General features: G+C 43.5%; 1 protein-coding gene across 1 annotated transcript; it reads right to left on the reverse strand.

The window, feature by feature from the left end:
- Positions 1-873: 873 nt before the first annotated feature.
- SH2D1B (SH2 domain containing 1B) lies at positions 874-7,606 on the reverse strand. The gene is made up of 4 exons (XM_026658987.1): positions 7,473-7,606; positions 4,276-4,339; positions 1,453-1,624; positions 874-908 (listed from the first exon to the last, which is right to left on the reverse strand). The coding sequence occupies exons 1-4, from the start codon at positions 7,604-7,606 to the stop codon at positions 874-876; spliced, it is 405 nt and encodes a 134-aa protein (XP_026514772.1).
- Positions 7,607-21,237: the final 13,631 nt, after the last annotated feature.

The raw sequence follows: 21,237 nt of genomic DNA on the forward strand, positions 1-21,237 counted from the left end.
GAAAGCTTATGCCCAAATAAATTTGTTAGTCTCTAAGGTGTCACAAGGACTCCTCATTGTTTTTGCTGATACAGGCTACCACGGCTACCACTCTGAAACCTTTCTAATGACAGGTTTCCTGATTCTAATTGCCTGATTAACTCAGCAATTAAGCATTATTCAGCACTTCTTAAAGTCTTTTGCTCTGTGTCAACAGCACTGTCCGAGTTAACAGTTACCACTCTTACTAAATTCATCCTAACGCAACCAAGGGCATGTTACAGTAAAGACACATGACTACAATCAAAGTATACTATATCTGAGAGCCTCATAATTTTTAATGTATTTATCCTAAACACCTTGGTGAAGTATTAGGCACATTTTACAATTGGGGAACTGAGACGGAAACAAAGTGAGTTGCCCAGCTTCACAGAAGATGACTATGGCAAAGCAAGGATTGACCTTGGGTCTTACAACTAGCAGGACAGTGCCCTAACCGCTGGATCATACTTCCTCCCTAAATTTTTATTTTTAGGACAGGTTGGATTTAAGCCTACTTATGATGTTAGAACACAAAGCAAAACAAAAAAACGATGAGTTTGAAGTTCGATTATATTTTCTCCCTGTGGCCCTCAAAGATAATTTAGTTAGTTTGTGCCATTTTTGGTATGAAGGTAATTTAGGACCCGGTCTCTCACTGAAATCAGTGGACTCAGCACCTTATAGGAACTATATTGTAAATAACCATACTGAAGTAATGAATACTGACAATATTTTTATTTAAATCTTAAAACATTATGGGTCAAATCCCAACTCCATCAAAGTCATTATGTATGTCTTTGTCCCGATTTTCATTAGGGGGCTATTTAGCTAATGTCACTGGTAGGATTTTGATCACTTAGGCAGAATATGTAATTTTTGCTTTTCATCTTGAAATAAAAAGAAAGTTTAAAATCAAGAATAGGGGACTCAATGATTCAGGAATGCAAAATATTTTGCCTCTAACGCATGGGTTCAGATCCAGCCTGTGTTGGTAGTACTTAAGATTATAACCATCCGGAGGGTGCATCGGAGGCAAGAATTCTGAGTATCACTCCTGACTCTCACCATGACATACTAAGAGAGTTTAGATGAATTCTCAAACCTTTCTGTGCCTCAGTTTTACCCATCTACAGTAGGCTGAATAGATTTTTCACATGCCTGCTCATTGTGACACGGACACCTATTCCAAGAGTTGCCATTATATTGTTACTAACTGGCACCTTTATTGGCAGGCTAAGAAAGGCTGACAGAGCTCCCTTCTCACTCTTAAATGTGATTCAAAGTGTTATTGAAACACCGGGGCAAGGACTGAGTGGGAAATGTGTAGAACTGCTGTCTGGGCTCTCTGTGCACTGAGGATAAACAGAAGGGATTCACTCTCAGAATGGTCAATCCAGTACTAGGCTAAAAAGACAGAAATAAACCTCTTACCATCATAATCTTCATCCACCTCTACCTTGGATTTCCTTACTCTCCTCCTTGGGGGCTTCGGTCTCCTTACTGGGTAGCGAAGGTTGATGACGAGTCCTTGATTTGGCTTTTCATATGCGTATATTAAATCCTTTATTGTTTTGAAGACCCGTTGTGGAACGTCTTCAGAAGTCTAAAGGAAAGTGAAAAAAGCATTGCCATTGCATGTATGTTTCATCCATAGGGTGACCCTATTTCCCAAAGGGAAAACAGGACACCACCTGGCGCGGGGCTGTCCTGAGCCACTTGGCCAAGCTCCCTCCCCCCTGCACAGGGCTGGCGTCGCTGCTTGCCCAAGCACTGCCTGTCCCCCGCCCGAGTCCTACCTACCCCAGGCATGGGGCTGGCATCACTGCTCACCCTCCCCGCCCGCACATTCCTCCACACCCTGCTTTTTTCACAGAAGTGGACATTTGTCCCATTTGCTCTTGCCAACTGATCAAATTGGCAAAAGCAAACAGGACAAATGCCCACTTTTGCCAAAAAAGTGGGGATGGCCGGGACAAGGCTTAAAAAAGGGACTGTCCGGCCAAAACAGGACGTATGGTCACCCTATTCATCCAGAGTCCTGTAAGTGCATGACCAATAGTTCATTCTTAACTGAATGCTGAACAGATTTGGTGACTGATAGATAAATAAAAATAAAATGTTCAGTTATTTATAAAAGCACCAATCTTATCATAGAGAGAAGTGCTCATGTCGCAGCTACAGAGCTAGCTGTACCTCTGTCCCCTCTCTGGTCTCTCTGAGTGTACCCTCTTTGGTGATACAACTCTTGTCCTTATCTGTCTTAGGGTGGAATCACACAAGTCTCCCACTCTAAGACTGGGATCTGGTGCTTGTACCCTGTGTATACCAACCACTTATCACTCTGTAAGACCAACTGGATTTTAGGCACCTGCATTTCTTCCCTTTGGGAATCTCTGACCAGTGGTATAGTGACCAAAAGCCTCCTTAAAACAAAGTATTTGTATTTACCAGTTGTCGCAAAAGCGTTAGAGAGAAAAGGATTTTAGAGTAAACAGCCTACATGCATATTTAGTCTGACGCTTTGCTACAAGCTAAAACAGACGGCCTTTCCTCTTAAGTTAAAGGAATGTGGTTTGGCTCTGCCCTTTTAGGAAGCCACAGAACTCTTGGCACCCAGCCTGAATTCAGTTTCAGTCCCAGAGACTGTCCTTTTGAGGCCTCGTCTACACTAGAAAAGGTTTGCCAGGATAGCTGTTCCAGCAAATCTTCCTAGTGTAGAAACAGCTTATGTCCTAAAAAAATAAAATAGAAAGTGCTTCTGCTATAGCTTATACTTGGTTTCCCGAGTGAAATAAGATATACTGATATATCTGCATCTACACTGAGGCTTGTGCCAGTCAAGAAATACTGTTAAAAAGAGAGAGAGAGAAAGAAGTCACACTCTTAGCTGACATTTTTATGCCAGGGAAACTTTCTAGTGTACACCTTGCCTGAATTTCTCAAATAGTCAATCTGACCCACCCTGTTCTAAATGTTTTTGTTGCTTCCCCAGAACAGCAGCTCTCCTGCCGGCATAATAAAACTACCCGCAACAAGCGGCGTTAGCTATGGCGGCAGGAGAGCCTCTCCTGTCAACATAGCGCTGTCCACACCAGCACTTTTGCTGGTGAAACTTAAGTCGGTCAGTGGAGTGGTTTTTTCACACTCCTGACTGACAAAAGTTTTATCGACAAAAGTGGTAGTGTAGACAAAGCCTTAGGGAATCAAAGTTCACGTTCCAAACATCATCCATCACATTCAGCTGGGTGTATAGCAGTCTCCTATGCTCAACATTGTAAACAGCACTGAGACACTCGGGAGGTGGTCATGTATGTGATTGAGGGCCCAGGCTGCTGTGATCGAGGGGAGAAGGCTTTCAAGAATTGTGGTGGGAAAGATAAGGCTTGGAAGTTATCCGCCTATAAAAAAGGGTATGCTGTAATGCCAATTCCAAGGGTTCCAAAATCAGGAGATTGGCTTAAAAGGGATACTTTTAAAAAAGTACTTTTGAGTTATTTTTGTCTTCTGACGTCATAGTCTTTAGGTTGAGCAGTCTGTCTGCAAACTTTGCTCTGCAACCATAAAGGACAGAATGAATAAACACAGGCCATCAAATTCCACTCAGATACCCACCACCAATACCTGATGCCCCTGGAATGCCAGGGAATTAGTTTGGTGAGATATCCCCAGATGATCCTAGCAAGCAGTCTATACTCTGTGGTGTAGAGGAAAGCAACAAAATAAAATAAAGCAGAATGCCCTTGCTTAGAAATCCAGCCCAAATCAGTAATGCTCAAAAGCAGCTCTCGGAGCATTACAGTCACACGAAAATATTATATACAGATCTTTTTAAAAGGAAAGGACTAATTCCAAAATTCAAAACCCCTTAACATTCAGAAGCACAAGGTGTTTGTACACAGGACCCATCAATGTCTTTGGTGAAATGGAAGCGCATTCCATCAGAAAAAGGAAGAAAAAGTATGTGAGTAGATACTCAAGAGAGAGATTTTATGCTGTCAAAAATACATGGTCAAATCAGTAGCTATGGGCAAGCCACGCAATAAATGATGGATACAAAGAGATTACTGTGGAGATAGCAATGGTGTGTTACTTCCAAGCTAGTGGGTAATGACAGAAAGTGTTGTCAAGGGTTGTGTGGGGTAGACTGCAGGTATGAAAATACCTTGTGAAGGTGAGATTTTATGTATATGATTTTTTAATTAGAAAATGACATTAAACAATATTTTTTCTTGCAGATGAAATGACATTTTTTACCTGAATCCTAAGGTAACCTTCATGTTCCCTGAAGATTCGATAAGTGTAGATGAGCCGTTCAAAGCTGTGAAGAGATACCCTTTCATAAGTTGTTTTTTATCAACATTCAAGGAACAACAATGGCTAGACACCACTACATCTAAAACTTTTGGTGGAAGTATTTTTTTTTTAAATGTAAACCAAGCTAAAACAATAAACGACTAAAACCCCAGGGAGCCAATCTCAGGAAATGTCTGTCATTACATTTTTTGCTAACAACAATTACATACCATTTAAATCTCTTCTAAAGTACAAAGTATGTCACTTGTACAAACAGCTATTTTAGAAAATGCTTAGCCATTTAATTAGTGACGGTAGATACCCCAAAGCTAACTTTGCAGCCTAAATCTAAAGAAAAAGCAGGAGTTCCTTAAAACAGATATAGTGTCCATTTACCTTTTTAAAAGGGCACCTGAAGTGTATTGTGTGCATTTATAAACACTTGCTTTCAAGCACTACCATGAAAGGATACTGGAGAGTTTTGGGCACACATTCATTTTTACATTAGATTTATGTTAGAGCTGTCAATTAATCACAGTTAACTCAAGCAATTAAATCAACACAAATTAACTCGATTAAAAAATTAATCGCGATTAAACACAATTATAATCACATTGTAAAATAATAATAGAATACCAATTTAAATGTATTCTATTTTTTGATATTTTCTACATTTTCAAATATACTTATTTCAGTTACAATACAGAATACAAAGTATGCAATGCTCACTTTATATTATTATTTCTGATTACAAATATTTGCACTGTAAAAAGATAAATAAAAGAAACCGTATTTTTCTATTCATCTCATGCAAGTACTGTAGTGCAATCTCTTTTATCATGACAGGGCAATTTACAAATGTGGAATTTTTTATTTTTTTACATAACTGCACTCAAAAATAAAACAATGTAAAACTTTAGAGCTTACAAGTCTACTGAGTCCTAAATCTTGTTCAACCAATCTCTAAGACAAACAAGTTTGTTTACATTTACAGGATATAATGCTGCCCACTTCTTATTTACAATGTCACCTGAAAGTGAGAACAGGCGATCACATGGCACTTTTGTAGCTGGCATTGCAGAATATTTACATGCCAGATATTCTAAACATTCATATGCCCCTTCATGCTTCAACCTCCATTCCAGAGGACATGTGTCCATGCTGAAGACGGGTTCTGCTCAATAACGATCCAAAGCAGTGTGGCCTGATTTCACCTGAGTCAGATGCCACCAACAGAAGGTTGATTTTCTTTTTTTGGTGGTTTGGGTTCTGTAGTTTCCCCATCAGAGTGTTACTCTTTTAAGACTTCTGAAGGCATGCTGAACACCTCATCCCTCTCAGATTTTGGAAGGCACTTCAGATTCTTAAACCTTGGGTCGAGTGCTGTAGCTATCTTTAGAAATCTCACATTGATACCTTCTTTGCGTTTTGTCAAATCTGCAATGAAAGTGTTCTTAAAACGAACAACATATGCTGGGTCATCATCTGAGACTGCTATAACATGAAATATATGGCATAACGTGGGTAAAACCACAGAGCAGGAGACATACAATTCTCCTCCCAAGGAGTTCAGTCACAAATTTAATTAACACTTTTTAAAATGAGCATCATCAGCATGGAAGCATGAAGGAGCATACAAATATTTAGCATATCTGGCACGTAAATACCTTGCAATGCTGGCTACAAAAGTGCCATGCGAACATCTGTTCTGACTTTCAGGTGACGTAAATAAGAAACGGACAGCATTTATCTCCTGTAAATGCAAACAACTTGTTTGTCTTAGCGATTGGCTGAATAAGATGTAGGACAGAGTGGACTTGTAGGCTATAAAGTTTTACATTATTTTATTTTTGAGTGTAGTTATGTAAAAAAATAAAAAATTCTACATTTGTAAGTTGCACTTCCATGATAAAGAGGTTGCTCTACAGTAATTGTAGGAGATGAATTGAAAAATACTATTTCTTTTGTCTTTTTTACAGTGCAAATATTTGTAATAAAAATAATAATATAAAGTGAGCACTGTACACTTTGTATTCTGTGTTGTAATTGAAATAGAATACCATTTATTTAAATATTTTTGGATGTTTTCTACATTTTCAAATATATCTATTATTGTTTAACAGTGCAATTACAACTGTGATTAATTGCGATTTTTTTTTAACCTCGTGATTAATTGTTTTATTTGTTTAACAACCCTAATTTACAGGGCTTTGGAGCGGAGCCCGGAGCTGGAGCGCGGAGCAGCTCTGGAGCAGTGGAGCTGCAGATTTTTGCCTGGAGCTGGAGCAGAGCCGGAGCACAGCTCCAAAGCCTTGCTAATTTATCAGTCTAGAGTTTTCAGACCCTGGAAACAGACATCGGTTTGTCTGATGTGGTTGCTTCAAGTTATGTTTTAAAAACAAAGGGTGGTTAAATGTGACTATGTAAAAATAGCACTTTCTTCGCATGCAAGATCTGTTCAGGTAGTTTTTAGGATCCAGATTTGCTTATCTTAGATTAAAGTAATCTTCTTCTTGTTCCTGTGCAGAAGCAGCACAGCTAAGAGCCTGTCTGTAGTGCAGTCACTAGGTGTGACTGCAGATGGAGCAGACATACCAAAGCTAACTTTAATTTAGCTAGCTCAGGTCCAGAACAATGAAGCTGTGGCAGCACAAGCTTTAACGTGGGGTATCCAAACCTACCCAGAACCCTAAAGCTTGGCCTGCCCATGGGGATTCCAGGTGTGATAATAAGCCAGGTCACTTTAACCTGGAGTATATCTGATTGGGCTGAATTGCAGCTAGAGATATATATGGGACTTGACCTTTAACATACTACCATGCCAACAGTATGCAAAGCATCCTGTGTGCCACCCTTCCAACCTTTTCAATTTCAGGGACTTCTAACTACCGACACCTCCCTCATGCCAGAGGTGTTTACCGCCCTCCTCTCCCCACCATGCCCAAAGTCTTCACTCCCTCCTATGCCAGAGGCAATGTGTGCCTCTTTCTTCTGCAGAAGTATTTTGTACACTAACTAGGGATATGCAGCTTATTTAAGTTTCTGGCCTGTGAGATCACTTTCACATTTGCTACTTATTCACCTTTAAGGATGTAATAACTTCCACTTGTGATTGTCTTAAAATTAATACAATTTTTAAGTATAAGTACAGTACTTACAAAACACAAAGACACAAGGCTCCTGCCACGCTCTCGCTCTCTCGTAATAAAAAGCTGCCATCCTTGCCTTTCTTGCTTAGTAATTCTTCACAGGTTTTTCTCGTTATGTTTCCATGATAAAATGGGAACTCCATGGAAGAACAGCAATCAGACCCCTTGCCTTTATAACTGATTCCAGGTGAATTCAGCAGTCTGGCATGAAAATGAAGTTGGCTAGAGGATGTTGAAACTGAAACTGTGTGGTAGGAGAAGATTTTCTTGAAGCATTGAGTGTGTTAGTGGGTTCATCTGTGTGGTTGTCACTGACCGTTCTGGAAAGCTCTTCTAGCAGACAGAGAGCAAATGAATATGATCAACACAGGAAATGTGAAATGGCCAGTGGTGTAGCTGAAATAGGCCCCATCCTCCAACGCTTCATTATAAGATCATGTTTTCCAATGCTCATAGCTTTGGCAAAGTTTAATCTATTGGGCTGATATTTTTCCTGTTAGGTGTGCACCTCAGGTGGGGGTGGGTGGGAGGGGGAAGAAGGGGGAGTATCCGCAAATGTTGCTCAACTATTTGAGAACAAAATTAGAGAAAAACATGTTTTACCCATGTTAAATATTGTACACAACCATTTTGTGGAGCAGCTGTAGTGCAGCCATGATTTAGGACATGGAATGTGAAATCTGGCTGGGCGGTGGGTTGCTCTGCTGTCAAGGATGTCCCTTCTGCTGTCCCCATGAAAATCTACTCAAACTTGGCCAAATTATAACTCTTTGAAAAATGTTGCAATTCACACATGCTCAGCAGAGACTATTTAGAGTTTGGCAGCTAAATTTGCCCAAGATTCAGTCTGTACTGAGCATGTGCCAGCCCAGGGATGTAGGGACAAAGCCGAACTTTCATTGGAATTGCTGCTCCCAGCCACAGAGGCAGCAGAACTGAGAGCAGTGAATTTGTCTTTCCTGTGCTCTCAGTGGCAGGGCCGGCTCCAGGGTTTTTGCCACCCCCAAGCAGCGAAAAAAAACAAAAAAAAGCCGCAATCGCGATCGGCAGCAGCTCCACTGCGCCACTTTCTTCTTTGGCGGCAATTCGGGACCCTCCGCCGAATTGCCGCCGAAAAGCCCGACGTGCCGCCCCTTCCCCTTGGCCACCCCAAGCACCTGCTTGCTCAGCTGGTGCCTGGAGCTGGCCCTGCTCAGTGGTCTCCCTTTTACTGCCCAGGTAGCATGGAGAAGGAGGGAGCATTCTGAGTTGAATGCAGAGGGGACAAGAGGCAGACTTGGGGGTGTGGCAAAGGAGGGATTAGATTGGAATGAAGAAGGGAAACCCAGAGGAGGAATCCAGGACTACTAAAGCAAAGAGACTAAGGCTACGTCTTCACTACTCGCCGATCCGGCGGGTAGCAATCGGTCTATAGGGGATCGACTTACCGCGTCTAGTGAAGACGCGATAAAATCGATCCCTGATGGCTCTACCGTCGACTCCGGAAATCCACCGCGGAAAGAGGCGGTAGCGGAGTCGACGGCGGCGCGGCAGCGGTCGACTTGCCGCCGTCCTCACAGCCAGGTAAGTCAACCTAAAATACGCCACTTCAGCTACGCTATTCACGTAGCTGAAGTTGCGTATCTTAGGTCGACCCCCCGCTGTAGTGTAGACCTAGCCTAAGACTAGTCTGAGGAACCTGTAAAGTGTAGAAGGCGCAAGAGACACACAGAACTAGGACAGAATAGTCTGTGAGATTATGCCCATTCAAATATATTCCCCTCGAGAGCCTGGAATGGAACCCAAGATTCCCAAGACTCACCATTCCTCTGCTGTCTGCCAATATCTGGCGAACTTGGCTGCATCATTACATCTATAACTGGCACGATGAGAAAGATCGAGATGGTTCATCAGTAGGCTGAGTTTGGTCCACTTATTCCCACTTCCTTATTCAGATTCCCAATTCCTTATTCAAAAGATGAAGTTCATTACTCATTCCCAGATTGAAATTTTAACTTTAAAAGAATTACCATTCTAAAACTGGGAATCTGCACTATGCTATTTGGCCACACTGTACCAATGCTCCTAAGTAACTAGGGAGATGAAAAGACTGTAAGTGACAAAAGAGATCTCCATTCACCAAGCAATACAGCTCTGCAATCCCTACAATTCTGGATAGGAAAGGATCATCTAGGGATCTGCAGGATGTGTTATTTACCATACATTTGTAACGTTTAGTTGGGAGTGAGGGGCTGATCTGTAAAGCAATTTTGCACAGAAATCCAATACCATGTCAGAGATCACAGGGTCCTGCAGTCCAGTGTTGTCTAGTGGTCTCAGATGTATCATTTGAGGTTACCTAAGAGCTATTTTGTTGAGAATCCAGTTATTCTACTTACAGACAATTTGGATGTGAACGAGAGTTAGGGTGGGGTTGGGAAGGGCTGTCACAAATTTCCACACACTGAGGATTCACACACACACACACACACACACACACACACACACACACACACACACATTTTTATATCAATTCATTTTACATAATTCCATGCCATTTTTGACTAATAGCTGTTTAAGAATATATGGTTTGACTTTGGCTACAAAGGAACCAACTTCAACCTTGGAAGCTAAAAATCAGATATTTAAATCCCAGTCCCATATTCCCTTCTAAGAATGATTAAGAGCCAGGAAAGCCATAGGTTCTTTGACATCATGAGGAACAAAGCAGCATAGTGCACAGGTAAATACCATACCTCCCCACAGTCCTGGGTTTCACTTCAAATCCTGCTTTGACCCACTTCCTCCCCCTCCCCTCCCCGCAAACTCCATCCCCATTGAAGAAGAACATTTCCCACATTCAGTGCTGTACACCAGTGGTTCTCAAACTAGGGCCACCGCTTGTTCAGGGAAAGCCCCTGGCGGGCCGGGCCGGTTTGTTTACCTGCCGCGTCCGCAGGTTCGGCCGATTGCGGCTCCCACTGGCCGCAGTTCGGTGCTCCAGACCAATGGGGGCTGCAGGAAGGGCGGCGAGCACATCCCTCAGCCCACGCCGCTTCCTGCAGCCCCCATTGGCCTGGAGCAGCAAACCGCAGCCACTGGGAGCCGTGATCAGCCGAACCTGCGGATGCGGCAGGTAAACAAATTAGCCCAGCCTGCCAGGGGCTTTCCCTGAACAAGCGGCGTCCCAAGTTTGAGAACCACTGCAGTAGAGAGCCTCAGGGGCCCAGCATCAGACATGATTCGCACCCTGAAGCTCAGTAACCCTGGGGTCAGTGTGAAGGACTGCCTAGAACAGTGGTTCTCAGCCAGGGGTCTGGGGCTCCCTGGGGGGCCGCGAGCAGGTTTCAGGGGGGCCGCCAAACAGGACCAGCGTTAGACTCGCTGGAGCCCAGGACAGAAAGCCGAAGCCCCACAGCACGGGGCTGAAGCTCAGATCCCTGAGCCCTGCCACCTGGGGCTGAAGCAGAAGCCTGAGAAATGTAGCTCAGTGCTCCCGGTGCTTCTCAGTGCTCCCGGTGGTTTGGAGCCTCAGGCAATTGCCCTGCTTGCAGCCCCTTAATGCCAGCCCTGACTTTTATATGCAGAAAACCAGATGTGGCACAGAAAGGCCGTGGAGTTTTTATAGCATGTCGGGGGAGGAGGGCTCAGAAAGAAAAAGGTTGAGAACCTCTGGCCTAGAGGCCCTCAATCACACCTTTGGGAACACAACGAACTCTGAGGATATTTATTTTAAGTTCCTTAATGTCCGACAGCAAAGGGGCAAGAAGGTTTCAGCTTATATACAGAGGCTGGAGAAACTGCTACAGAGAGCTGTCAAGAGGGGAACAGTGACTGCTGAGCAGATGGATCAGACTAGACTGGCTCACATTGTAAGAGGAAATCAATATCAAACTCAATTCTACTTCATCTTCAGTTAAGAGAACAATAGGAAAGAAGAAAGGCAGCCAGCGAATTTTGGGAAGTCCAATCATGTGACCCAGCCAACACAGCACTGCTGGGAACAGCCAGTGTACTGATGGTAAGCACCAGAGAGGAACTTGCCTAACAAGTATGGGATCTGATGGCACAGATGTCTGAACTACACACAACATTAACAAAATGCTAATCATGTGAGCAGAAAACAGGAAATAGAGGAAGTGGTCACTTGTATTTTGACCATATAATAAAAGCGGATATGTGGGAGAAGAAAAACAATGCTGAGCTCCAACTCTATCTGCTGTGGTCTTTGATTCTTTCTGTAATATGTGAAAACTGCCATGATGCAGGTTCCTCTCAAAATAGCATCATAAAATTAAAATATGACTCAGATTTACAGTGCAAACTTGACCAAACTAGGTTTTCAACATATTACCAGACCACATTGAAGACTGCAATGTCCAAGGCTGTAGTATGATTTAGGTATATAGTTTGGTCTCATCTACATTGCAAGACCAACCCACATTTTAAGCCTATTCAGTGTGCGGCTTCATTGTAACTGGGCTCTCCAATTAGATAGATTTTTCCATTGTAGACAGGCTCTTTGTTACAGCAGGATAATCAGATCTTCAGACTGAAAGAGGATAGTCATAATGTAAATTCAAGAAGCAAATGTAATTGCCAAGATCTGTAGATAATAGGTGTTACTAGAGTCAGTTTTGCAACACTAGAATAAAGATATATTATTAGATTGCCTCCAAACTGAAAAGCTAAGAGGAAACTTGATCCCATAATTCTCTTTAGAGTTTTTAGCTTATTTTTATGAAGGAATTAGGAAACAGAATAACCATCCAAATTTGCCTCTGATAAATCAGAATTTAAAAAGCAACATACCTAACTGTAGCCTTATCCACAATACCATTAGCAGATTGACCACCAAAATTTCCATCCTGCAGGAAATTCCAATATTTCAACATCGGTTTTCGGTCTATACATAAGTTGCGAAAAATTTTGATTCACAAATGTTGAAAGAATAAGATTAGACATTTTCTAGCAAAATGAAATGTTTCAGCATTACCAGTTGGAAGCATTTTGCGGCATGAGGCACCTCAGCCTCTCAGGTGGCATGTGCTGGAAGTGTTCTGGCACTTTTGCCACATGGAGGACGCAGTTTTGTTTTGAAAATGGCATCCTCCGCATTCACCGTGTGCGTGAAGTCTTGCTGGCAGGGGCGCTCCGGTAGTCTGTGAGATTATGCCCATTCAAATATATTGAATTATGCCCATTCAGGACTACACCCCTGAAGAAGAGACCACGGTGCATCAAAGGAGATGTAGTCTTGCTGGAGAGCTGGAAGTGCAGGAGAGAATGGAGGCATTAGGAACCTGGAATTATATCTCCCATGAGGCACTGCAGCAGCTCAGGCAGATACAGAGATACAGATCAACCTGAAACATTTAGTTTAGATTTTTTCCCAATGTAAAATTCCACTGAAGTAGATCTTTTCCTGTGGAAAATTTTGATTTCAATCGAACTCCATTTACCGCAGGGAAAATGTTTCATTCGAAGTTTTTCAGCCAACCCTAATGGTAACTGTTGGCACTTTACTGCTGGACTTCGTAACGATGGCCACAGGGAACATTTCAGAGTCCACCCAATGTTATTTTGGAACAGTGCTACACAACAAGTATCACAGAACAATGTTCAGACCCTCCAGTGGATGGTGTCTTCAATACACTTCTCATGAATATGGCTTTCCCGCACCCCTGGGAGGAACACTTGTTGTGCGCACTGCTGCACAGCTTCAAAAATCGGCTGCTGTCTTAAGCATATGCAGCAGTGGGGTCTCCAGACTCTTGGGTAAAATGCATTATGAATTTGAATCTTGCTCGTTACTGTGTCTCTGTCTCCTCTGTGAAAAAAGAAGTGTAGCTACTAATACGGCAGGGGACAAAATGCTCATTATGAAAGCACAGCATTCTCCCCATATTCATGCAGTGTACCTACCGCCAGTTATCCCGCTTTGTCCATGTACTGCATAAGATAGAGCTTTGATGGTGGCTGCGAGGGTGATGAGCGTGATTGTGTAAGAGAGACTTTTGCAAGGATCTAAACTTTCTACTCAGGACTGAAACAAAGAGCAGACCTGTTAGTCCTTTGGAGTAAAGCCAGATAGCAAGCAGGAATTACAAAACAGCTCAAGAACAATCAGCTTTTGAGTTTGTGTGCACAGTGAGGTTTGCCTGCTGCTGATCTCAAAAAGTCAGAGCTCTTGTCCACCCTGCACTGTCGTGATCTGGGGCAGGATGGAACACCTGCCTCAAATGGGGGCCCAGAAGATGTCTCCAATTCTCCTACAGGGCATGTAGGTCATCCAGGGGACTGTGCCACAGACAGTCCAGCAGACACAGTGGTGAGAATTAGAGTTCCAGAGCAGCAGGTTTTGAATGAAAGAAGTTGCAGCTGAAGGAGAAATGCTGCTCATGGGGAAGACATGGATGGAAATATGAGAAATAACTAGACAGCAATTTTACAGACTCTGCTGCCCTGATCTTAAAATCCTGGTTAGTAGGCCGAAGCCCAAGGGCTGGGTGCACTGTAGGGAAACGGACTGATACTTCTGCAGATAGTTGGGTCTCAGAGAAGGCCCAAAGGGGAATGGCCTCTACATGGGACTAAGAAGGAGGACATGAGGGTGCTCTCTGCAAAGGGGAAACAGGCAAACCGGCCAATTACCCATGGTCATACACCACAGCAGATTAATTTTGTGGCAGCTTGATTGGGGCAGGGGTGCTGGGACATTGCCCCATAGGTGCAGCAGACTAACCATATAAGTGCAAACAAAGAGGGAGTGTACAACATGCAGAAGACTGAATGCATACCCTAACCCTCCCTGCACCCTAGAGTCATATATAGCCAGATCCCCCAGTGGAAACAGGAGACAAGAATCAATGGGGAACCAGGGGTGGAGACACACTGTTACTGGTCACATGTTAGTCAAACACCATGTGGTGAAACCCTTGCAGGTGCCAGCAAGTAAACAGATGAGGGTAAAAGGCCCTATGATGAACCCCATCACCCTGCCAGTTGCCTGAGTCAATATGGACACCAAAGAAAGTTCTGGGATTCTGAGAGTAGGGATAGTGTAGGATATTCCTTTGGTGTGTTAATGGGAAATGATGTGGAAGGCGTGAATCCAGACAGCTGAGGCCTGATATACACTACAAAGTTCTAGCTGACATAGCTATGGCAGCAGGAGTGTGAAAAATTCACACCCTCTAGGTGACATAGACCTCGGTGTCGTCTACTCCAGTTCTAGTCAGCTAATCCATACAGAAGCAGAGTGCATGGCACATTGGAGTGAACATTTTAGCCAGCTGCTAAACACCCCCCCAAATTGTTTGGATCCTTACATCAAGGCCATTGCCGAGCTGACCCACTCTGCACAAAATGATCCTGGTGATTTTACTATTGATGAAATCCACAAAGAGGTAAAGAAGCTTAAGGTAAGTCAGGCAGCAGGAATCTGTGGAATTCCTGCAGGCCTATTAAAAAACACTGGACCAGCTATTCTTTTGTGGCTGCAGGCGCTGTTCAATATCATCCGGAGAACAGAGTTGGTCTCGCCCGACTGGCAAAGTATATTATTTTATCACTTGGGAAATGTAAACAGGCAAACAAGATTGTTGTAACTATCACAGCATTACTCTTCTATCTGTCCCAGGGAAAGTTTTTGCTTCAGTCTCGTTGGCCAGAGCTGCTAATATCTTAAGGGCAAGTGAGGACCAAGATAAGCCAGCTTTACTCCTAGCTATTCCATGACAGAGCAATCTTCACAGTGCACCAGCTCATTGAGAAGTCATGAGAATTCAAGTACCCTGTTCACATTGCATTTGCAGATATCAAGGCCACTTTTGATTCTGACAAGGAATCGCTTTGGCCGATCTTGAAACTCGCAGGCCTCCTGGACACGCTCTGTAGATTAGCTCCTCAAGCTGAATACTTAATGGTAAAAGAACCGCCTTCTTCCAAATTAGGTCAGGCATTTGACAAGGATGTGTTGCCACCCTAGAACTGTTCAATGTCATCATATACTATGAGCTTGATCAGACACTAAATAAATACTTTTTAGGCATATGCCTTGATAAGAACCTCACCAGCACTGATTTCACGAGTGACATAGCGCTAGCTGTTAAATCAACAAATGAGCTAGTCTTGGCACTTAAAGCACTGGAAAGTTCAGCAGCAAAATTCAGACTGAAAATTATTTGGGGTAAAACCAAAATAGTTCCTGCCAGTAATTCGAAATATGCTACAGGCTCTAGAATCTTAATGGGTGACCACCTAGTTGAAATTGTCAGTGATTTCACCTACCTCAGTTCTGTTGTCAATAATATGGGTGGCCTTGAGAAAGAACTTGAGACCCATACTGCAAAAGCTTAGTCAGTAAGAAGGTTCCTCATCAAGAACATCTTTCACAAACCAAACCACTATGATACCTACAGAGACAAAGCTAAGGATATATAATGCTTTAGTGGTCAGCATTCTGACCTATGGGACTGAAATGTGGCCCCTCCCTGTGAAGATTGAAAAGACGACAAGTGCTGTTCTCTCAAACAGTCGCCCAACTCTCTAAGGTAGTAGGATCAGCTGCTCTGAATGCCTACCGACTTCTCTGTGAGAATCATCTTTGACTTTGACCCAATGAAAGCAGGATGGAAAAGACCACCCTGGAAGACCTAAGATATGATGGCTGGATGGTGTCACTGGACAGTTGCAGGCCCTCACTGGCATCCTACCCCATAGTGCACAAGATCTGGCTCAAGACAGAAGATCATGGAGGCAACTAATGCGACAGCATGAGAACTAAGCTATTCTAGGTGACATAGCTATGCTGGCAAAATCCCTTCAGTGGACGCAATTAAGTCAACAGAAAAGTGCTTCTATCAGCTTATCTAATGTCCTCCCTGCACTTTTATTCTGTCGGCAGAAGAATTGCTTCTATTGACATATGCAGCATCTACTCTAGGGGGCTCTGCCAGCATAGCTAGGCCAACATGGATTCAGTACTGTAGCCATGGCCTCAGATGCAAACCCACCAAAGCCAGACTGCAAGCAGGGGTCTCACTGCTGACCCTTACCAGGGAAACAAAGTCAGTGCCAACTGTGTTTTTGGTCAGAACTCCTGCTTGGAAGCAGGAGAAACTGAGGTGCAGCTGACAGGTGCTGAGAATCAAAACCCAACTAGAGGAAGGGAAATGGAGGTTGGTAAAGAACAGAGCCAAATGTATTATATTCATCAGAGGGTGGAAAAAGCTCCAGATAAATGTAAAGCAACTGCTTGGAGAATCATAGAAGAAAGGTGGTGATGGGAATTTCTCCCAAATCCATAACAGGTTGGTCAGTCTAAACATAAATGAACCTGAGAATGATGGGGGAACAAGTGCCACTCATCTTTCCTCAGCAGGTGGGAAGGAGATGGGGACTTGACTCAGGGGTTAAATGGGGAGACTTTACCCCACTTGGGAACAGGGACCTCATATCTACCAGAAGCTCTGCAGGGCTAAGGCTCACTCAGCAGGGGGCCAGGCCTTTTGTAGCCCCCTCAACCACTCAGAAGTATTGACAAGCCCATATGGGGCACACAGACTCTGCCCATGTATACCTGTCCTGTGGGATCATGACGGAAGAGATTTGTATGACGTATGTGGGAACTGATCTGTAATGAAAACTGCATATTGGAGGGATGATTCCTGGGACTGTTTTACATTAATGTTTGAAACAATAAGAGGTAATAGCAGATGAGGAGTATAAGAGCTCTTCTGGGGTACTTGGGAGGTATCCCAGCTTCATTCCTTTTGAAGGGAGAATGGGGTGAAGAGATGTAACCATATGTGAGATCTATGTACAACCTTTGAATTTGCTGCATCCATGTATGTGGAGTCAGCAATCTGCTAACAGGGCTGGTGTCATATCCTTCTAGATGAGGGACAATGGAGGGTTATTAAGATGACTATCTTACATTTTAATGGGATTGGGGGGTCAGAAGATTGGGGGTCCCAAGTCTCCACCAGACCCCAATTCAAGTCTTCCCCATTTGTAGCATAATGGTTTTCCCAACAAAAACAAACAAAAGGCCCTTTTCTCTCTCTCTTTCCCTCATGAGACATGGGATCAGTGTGAAACAAAGGCAAAGATAGCTTATTTCTTAGGTAGTCTTTCTGGGGTCAGCCCGTTGGCGATTGGCTACTCAGCTGGTCTACTGTCTTTAATTAGGGTCTACCTCCGGCACCCTGCTTTACAGCAGGTCTGTGCAGTTTCAGGGGTACTGAGGCCTGCAACTGTCTCCCTCTTGGCTGATCTGTCCCAGTGGTCAGCAGTCTTCTTCCTGCTCACCACTCCTTCCTGTGGCAGGTTTTCCCCTTCTAAACTCCCCCTCCAGGCAGCACAAGCCTTACAGGTGCACCCGGCTAATGCTGAACGAGCCCAGAAGAGCTCATTAGTCTCCTCCCTACTAGAGTGAGGGTGGGCTCCTTCAGAAGGAGCACCTTAGGACAATGGGATGGCTGAAGCCTAGGGAAACCACTTCTATTAGGGGCTTGTCTACACTTACAATGCCACAGTGGCACAGCTGCGCTGCTGTAGCTCATCAGTGTGGACACTGCCCCGAAAGGCAGATTACCTCTGTCTACGTGGGGGGGTTGGGTTGGTTTAACAATGTTGCTCCAGGGTATGGATTTTTCATATCCCTGAGTGAGGGAACAGGCTTCTAAAGTATTTTGCTGCATGGATCTTGGGCCCCAAAATTGTACATGGATGCACCAGGGAAGCAACTCCAAAGCAGACACGTGTTAGTGCCCCTCATTGTCAAAGTGGTTCCTCAAAGCCTCTCTGATGTTAATAGCTCCACTTCTTCATCCAGAATTTCAGCCTCCGGGTTACCCCCTCTTTTTGCTGCCTGCGAAGTATCCACGGGGCTTTCGGCGATGGAGGTGGGGTCACCACCGAGGATAGCATTCAGCTCCTTATAGAAGCGGCAGGTCTTAGGTGCATCACCGGAGCGATGGTTTGCCTCCCGCGCCTTATGGTACTCCTGCCTCAGCTCCTTTATCTTTGCTCTGCACTACTGCGTGTCCTGATCATAGCCCTTTTCGCACAAGTCTCGAGAAATTTGCCCATATGTGTCCCGGTTCCTATGGGTCAATCGCAGCTGCGACTGAACAGACTCCTCTCCCCATATACTGATCAGATCCAACAGCTCAGTGGTGGTCCAAGCGGGAGCCAGCAAGCAGAAAATGAGATTTAAAATTCCAGGAGCTTGCAAAGGGGAGGAGCGGTTTGGCTGCAGGGCAGTGGAGTTCAAACCGCTGACCAGAGCAGCAGCATGGGAATTGTGGGACACTTTCTGGAGGCCAATAAAATTGTGGGGGCGGGGGAGAAAGGTGTGGTGTCTACACTGGCTGTTTGTCGACAATAAAGGGAGGGGAAAAGACAAAAGTCTCTCGCAGGGGTGGAAGTTTTTTGTCGCCAAAACTGGGCATTTTTTTTGACAAAAGTCCCATTGCAGCGTGTACACTATTGTTGTTTTGTCGCCAAAGGGCAGTTTTTGGCGACAAAACTTGCCATTGTAGACAAGCCCTTTATGAGTATGAGTCTGACTGGCTGAGATGGTCTGCTTTAGCCTCTTCTTAGAAAAAGTTTATCCAAACTAATGACTTCCATGGCAACAGTATATAATGTCTACTCTCCAATTTTCCTGAGCCCTTAAAACCTTGGCCCTGTTTTTCTTTGCCTGGGCTTTTCCTAAAATTAGCATTTCATCTCTGTGTCCTTGGTCAAAATGTCCATGGTTGTACTAGGTGTCCATTGGCTACAGTCTGCCACCCTGGAGGTGGCTGCTTTGGAGTTGTACTGAATGGTTTCACAAAAAGAACAGGAGTACTTGTGGCACCTTAGAGACTAACAAATTTATTTGAGCATAAGCTTATTTATGCTCAAATAAATTTGTTAGTCTCTAAGGTGCCACAAGTACTCCTGTTCTTTTTGCGGATACAAACTAACACGGCTGTTACTCTGAAACCTGAATGGTTTCAGTTTACAAAATCCTCAAGGATCTTTCTAAATTAAAGATATTGTGTAAGTAAGATTATTTTCACTATGTTAATCCACCATTGCATGCTTTAAAACAGAATGACAGTGCTTTCACTTAGATAAATATCAAATTCCAGAGGGCTCTAAGTTTTCTGAATTCTTGTGATGCTCACACTTAATGAGTTTTTTTTTGTCTCTACCATCCCCTTCTCCTCTGTAGCCAGTTGTTTTGATCACTTGATTAAACACATTTAATAATTAAGCACTGCTCATGTAGAAGTGACAATTCTAGCACTTTGCATGGTTTTACTGGGAAATAACCTGGCTTCCATGTGAACATAACCCACAAACTGCACTGTAAAACAGTGTGACCACATTATTATTGCTTCACTGAGGAACTGCACACCCTGTCAGCTCTAATGGTCTAAATGCTGTGACATCTCTAGTAAGACAGAATTGGTTTAACTACTTCTTTATCCAGTACTGTACTTTATGAAATCAGCACTAGTAATTCCCACTTGGGTTCCTCCCATAGCGGCTTTGAGGATTTCCGAGGATATCAGCAAACAGTACCGTGGTGCCATTTGCCACCCATCAGACTATACATAAAGCCACCTATGCTGCTTAGTGAACAATGCTATCCTGAATCCCTAACTGGTCTTCTAGCTTTCTATCATTTTGAAAAGAAAGAGAATCTACCGTTGGTGAACTGCCTGCCTGCTAACTTAGCTTTCGTGCTAAGATTGACAACTAATCCAGGTCCTAGTGCTAACTAGCTACCATCATGTTTGGTATTGACAGCAATTCATTTTTCATAGGTCACTCTGCCATCGGTTGGTAATAGTTTTCTGTTACTTGACTGGATTCGAACCACTGACCTCCTTCCAGAAAGTTAAATACCTGAGAAGAGGGGCTTAAAATAAAAGGCCTCCTCAATATGACAGTATCACTAGTACAACTCAGTAACTCTTGCTCATAAAGTTCTGTTCTGGTTTGTTTCAATTCAGCACAGCAGATAAACAATTCTAATGAATGCCTGCCTTCTATTGAAGGTGCACTTTAAATATGTGGTTCCATCTCAGAAGAAGATGAGAGTTTTGAAAGGAAATAACTGTGAATTGGTTGCTTAACTGCCCTTTGTACATTTGAAAATCTCCTCCATCGTACTGATAACTATATTCATTACAAAAGAAGCAGTAGCAAAGAAAATGGGTAGTGTCAAATTTCCACCTCTGCATCCTTAGTAAATTCAGGGCCTTGTCTGCGAAGCTGATGGAGATACATAAAGGAGTCCGGTGGGGAAAAATAGCATGTGATCATGTAAAGACTATGATAATGCATAAAGGGACTAAAATTAAAGTTGCTAGAATTAAGGTTGCCTCTGCATTTCTAGCTTTTGAGTATTTGACTGTGCAGCCTAACAAACATTCTTCAAATTAAGTTTTTTTAATGCAAGTATAAATTTGTTCTGCCATTTACAAGTGTAGCAAGTTTTTATTTGTTGCTTTGCTGTGTTTGTTTTTGATTGTTGTCCACTTCCCAACCTTTTATTATTTGGGATGGATGCTTCATTGGGAATCAATTCATAAGGCTTTTCAATCAATTCATAAGTTTTTAAACACATAGTGTAGTATAAGTGTGGCATGAAACACCGGGGCCGGCTCCAGGCACCAGCCCAGCAAGCAGTGCTTGGGGCGGCCAATGGAGAGGGGCGGCACGTCCGGCTCTTCGGCGGCAATTCGGCGGCGGGTCCCTCACTCCTTCTCAGAATGAAGGACCTGCTGCC

The sequence above is a fragment of the Terrapene carolina genome, unplaced genomic scaffold (assembly GCF_002925995.2).
Source record: "Terrapene carolina triunguis isolate 2854851 unplaced genomic scaffold, T_m_triunguis-2.0 Scaffold558, whole genome shotgun sequence".
In the NCBI taxonomy this organism is placed as follows: Eukaryota; Metazoa; Chordata; order Testudines; family Emydidae; genus Terrapene; species Terrapene triunguis.

Coding starts and splice junctions, on each gene's coding strand:
- SH2D1B (XM_026658987.1), bottom strand. CDS start 7,606: ATGGAGTTCCCATTTTATCATGGAAACATAACGAGAAAAACCTGTGAA. Junction 4,340..7,472: donor GCCTTGTGTCTTTGTGTTTT/GTAAGTACTGTA, acceptor ATCTCTTCACAG/CTTTGAACGGCTCATCTACA. Junction 909..1,452: donor GGTGGATGAAGATTATGATG/GTAAGAGGTTTA, acceptor TTTTATTTCAAG/ATGAAAAGCAAAAATTACAT.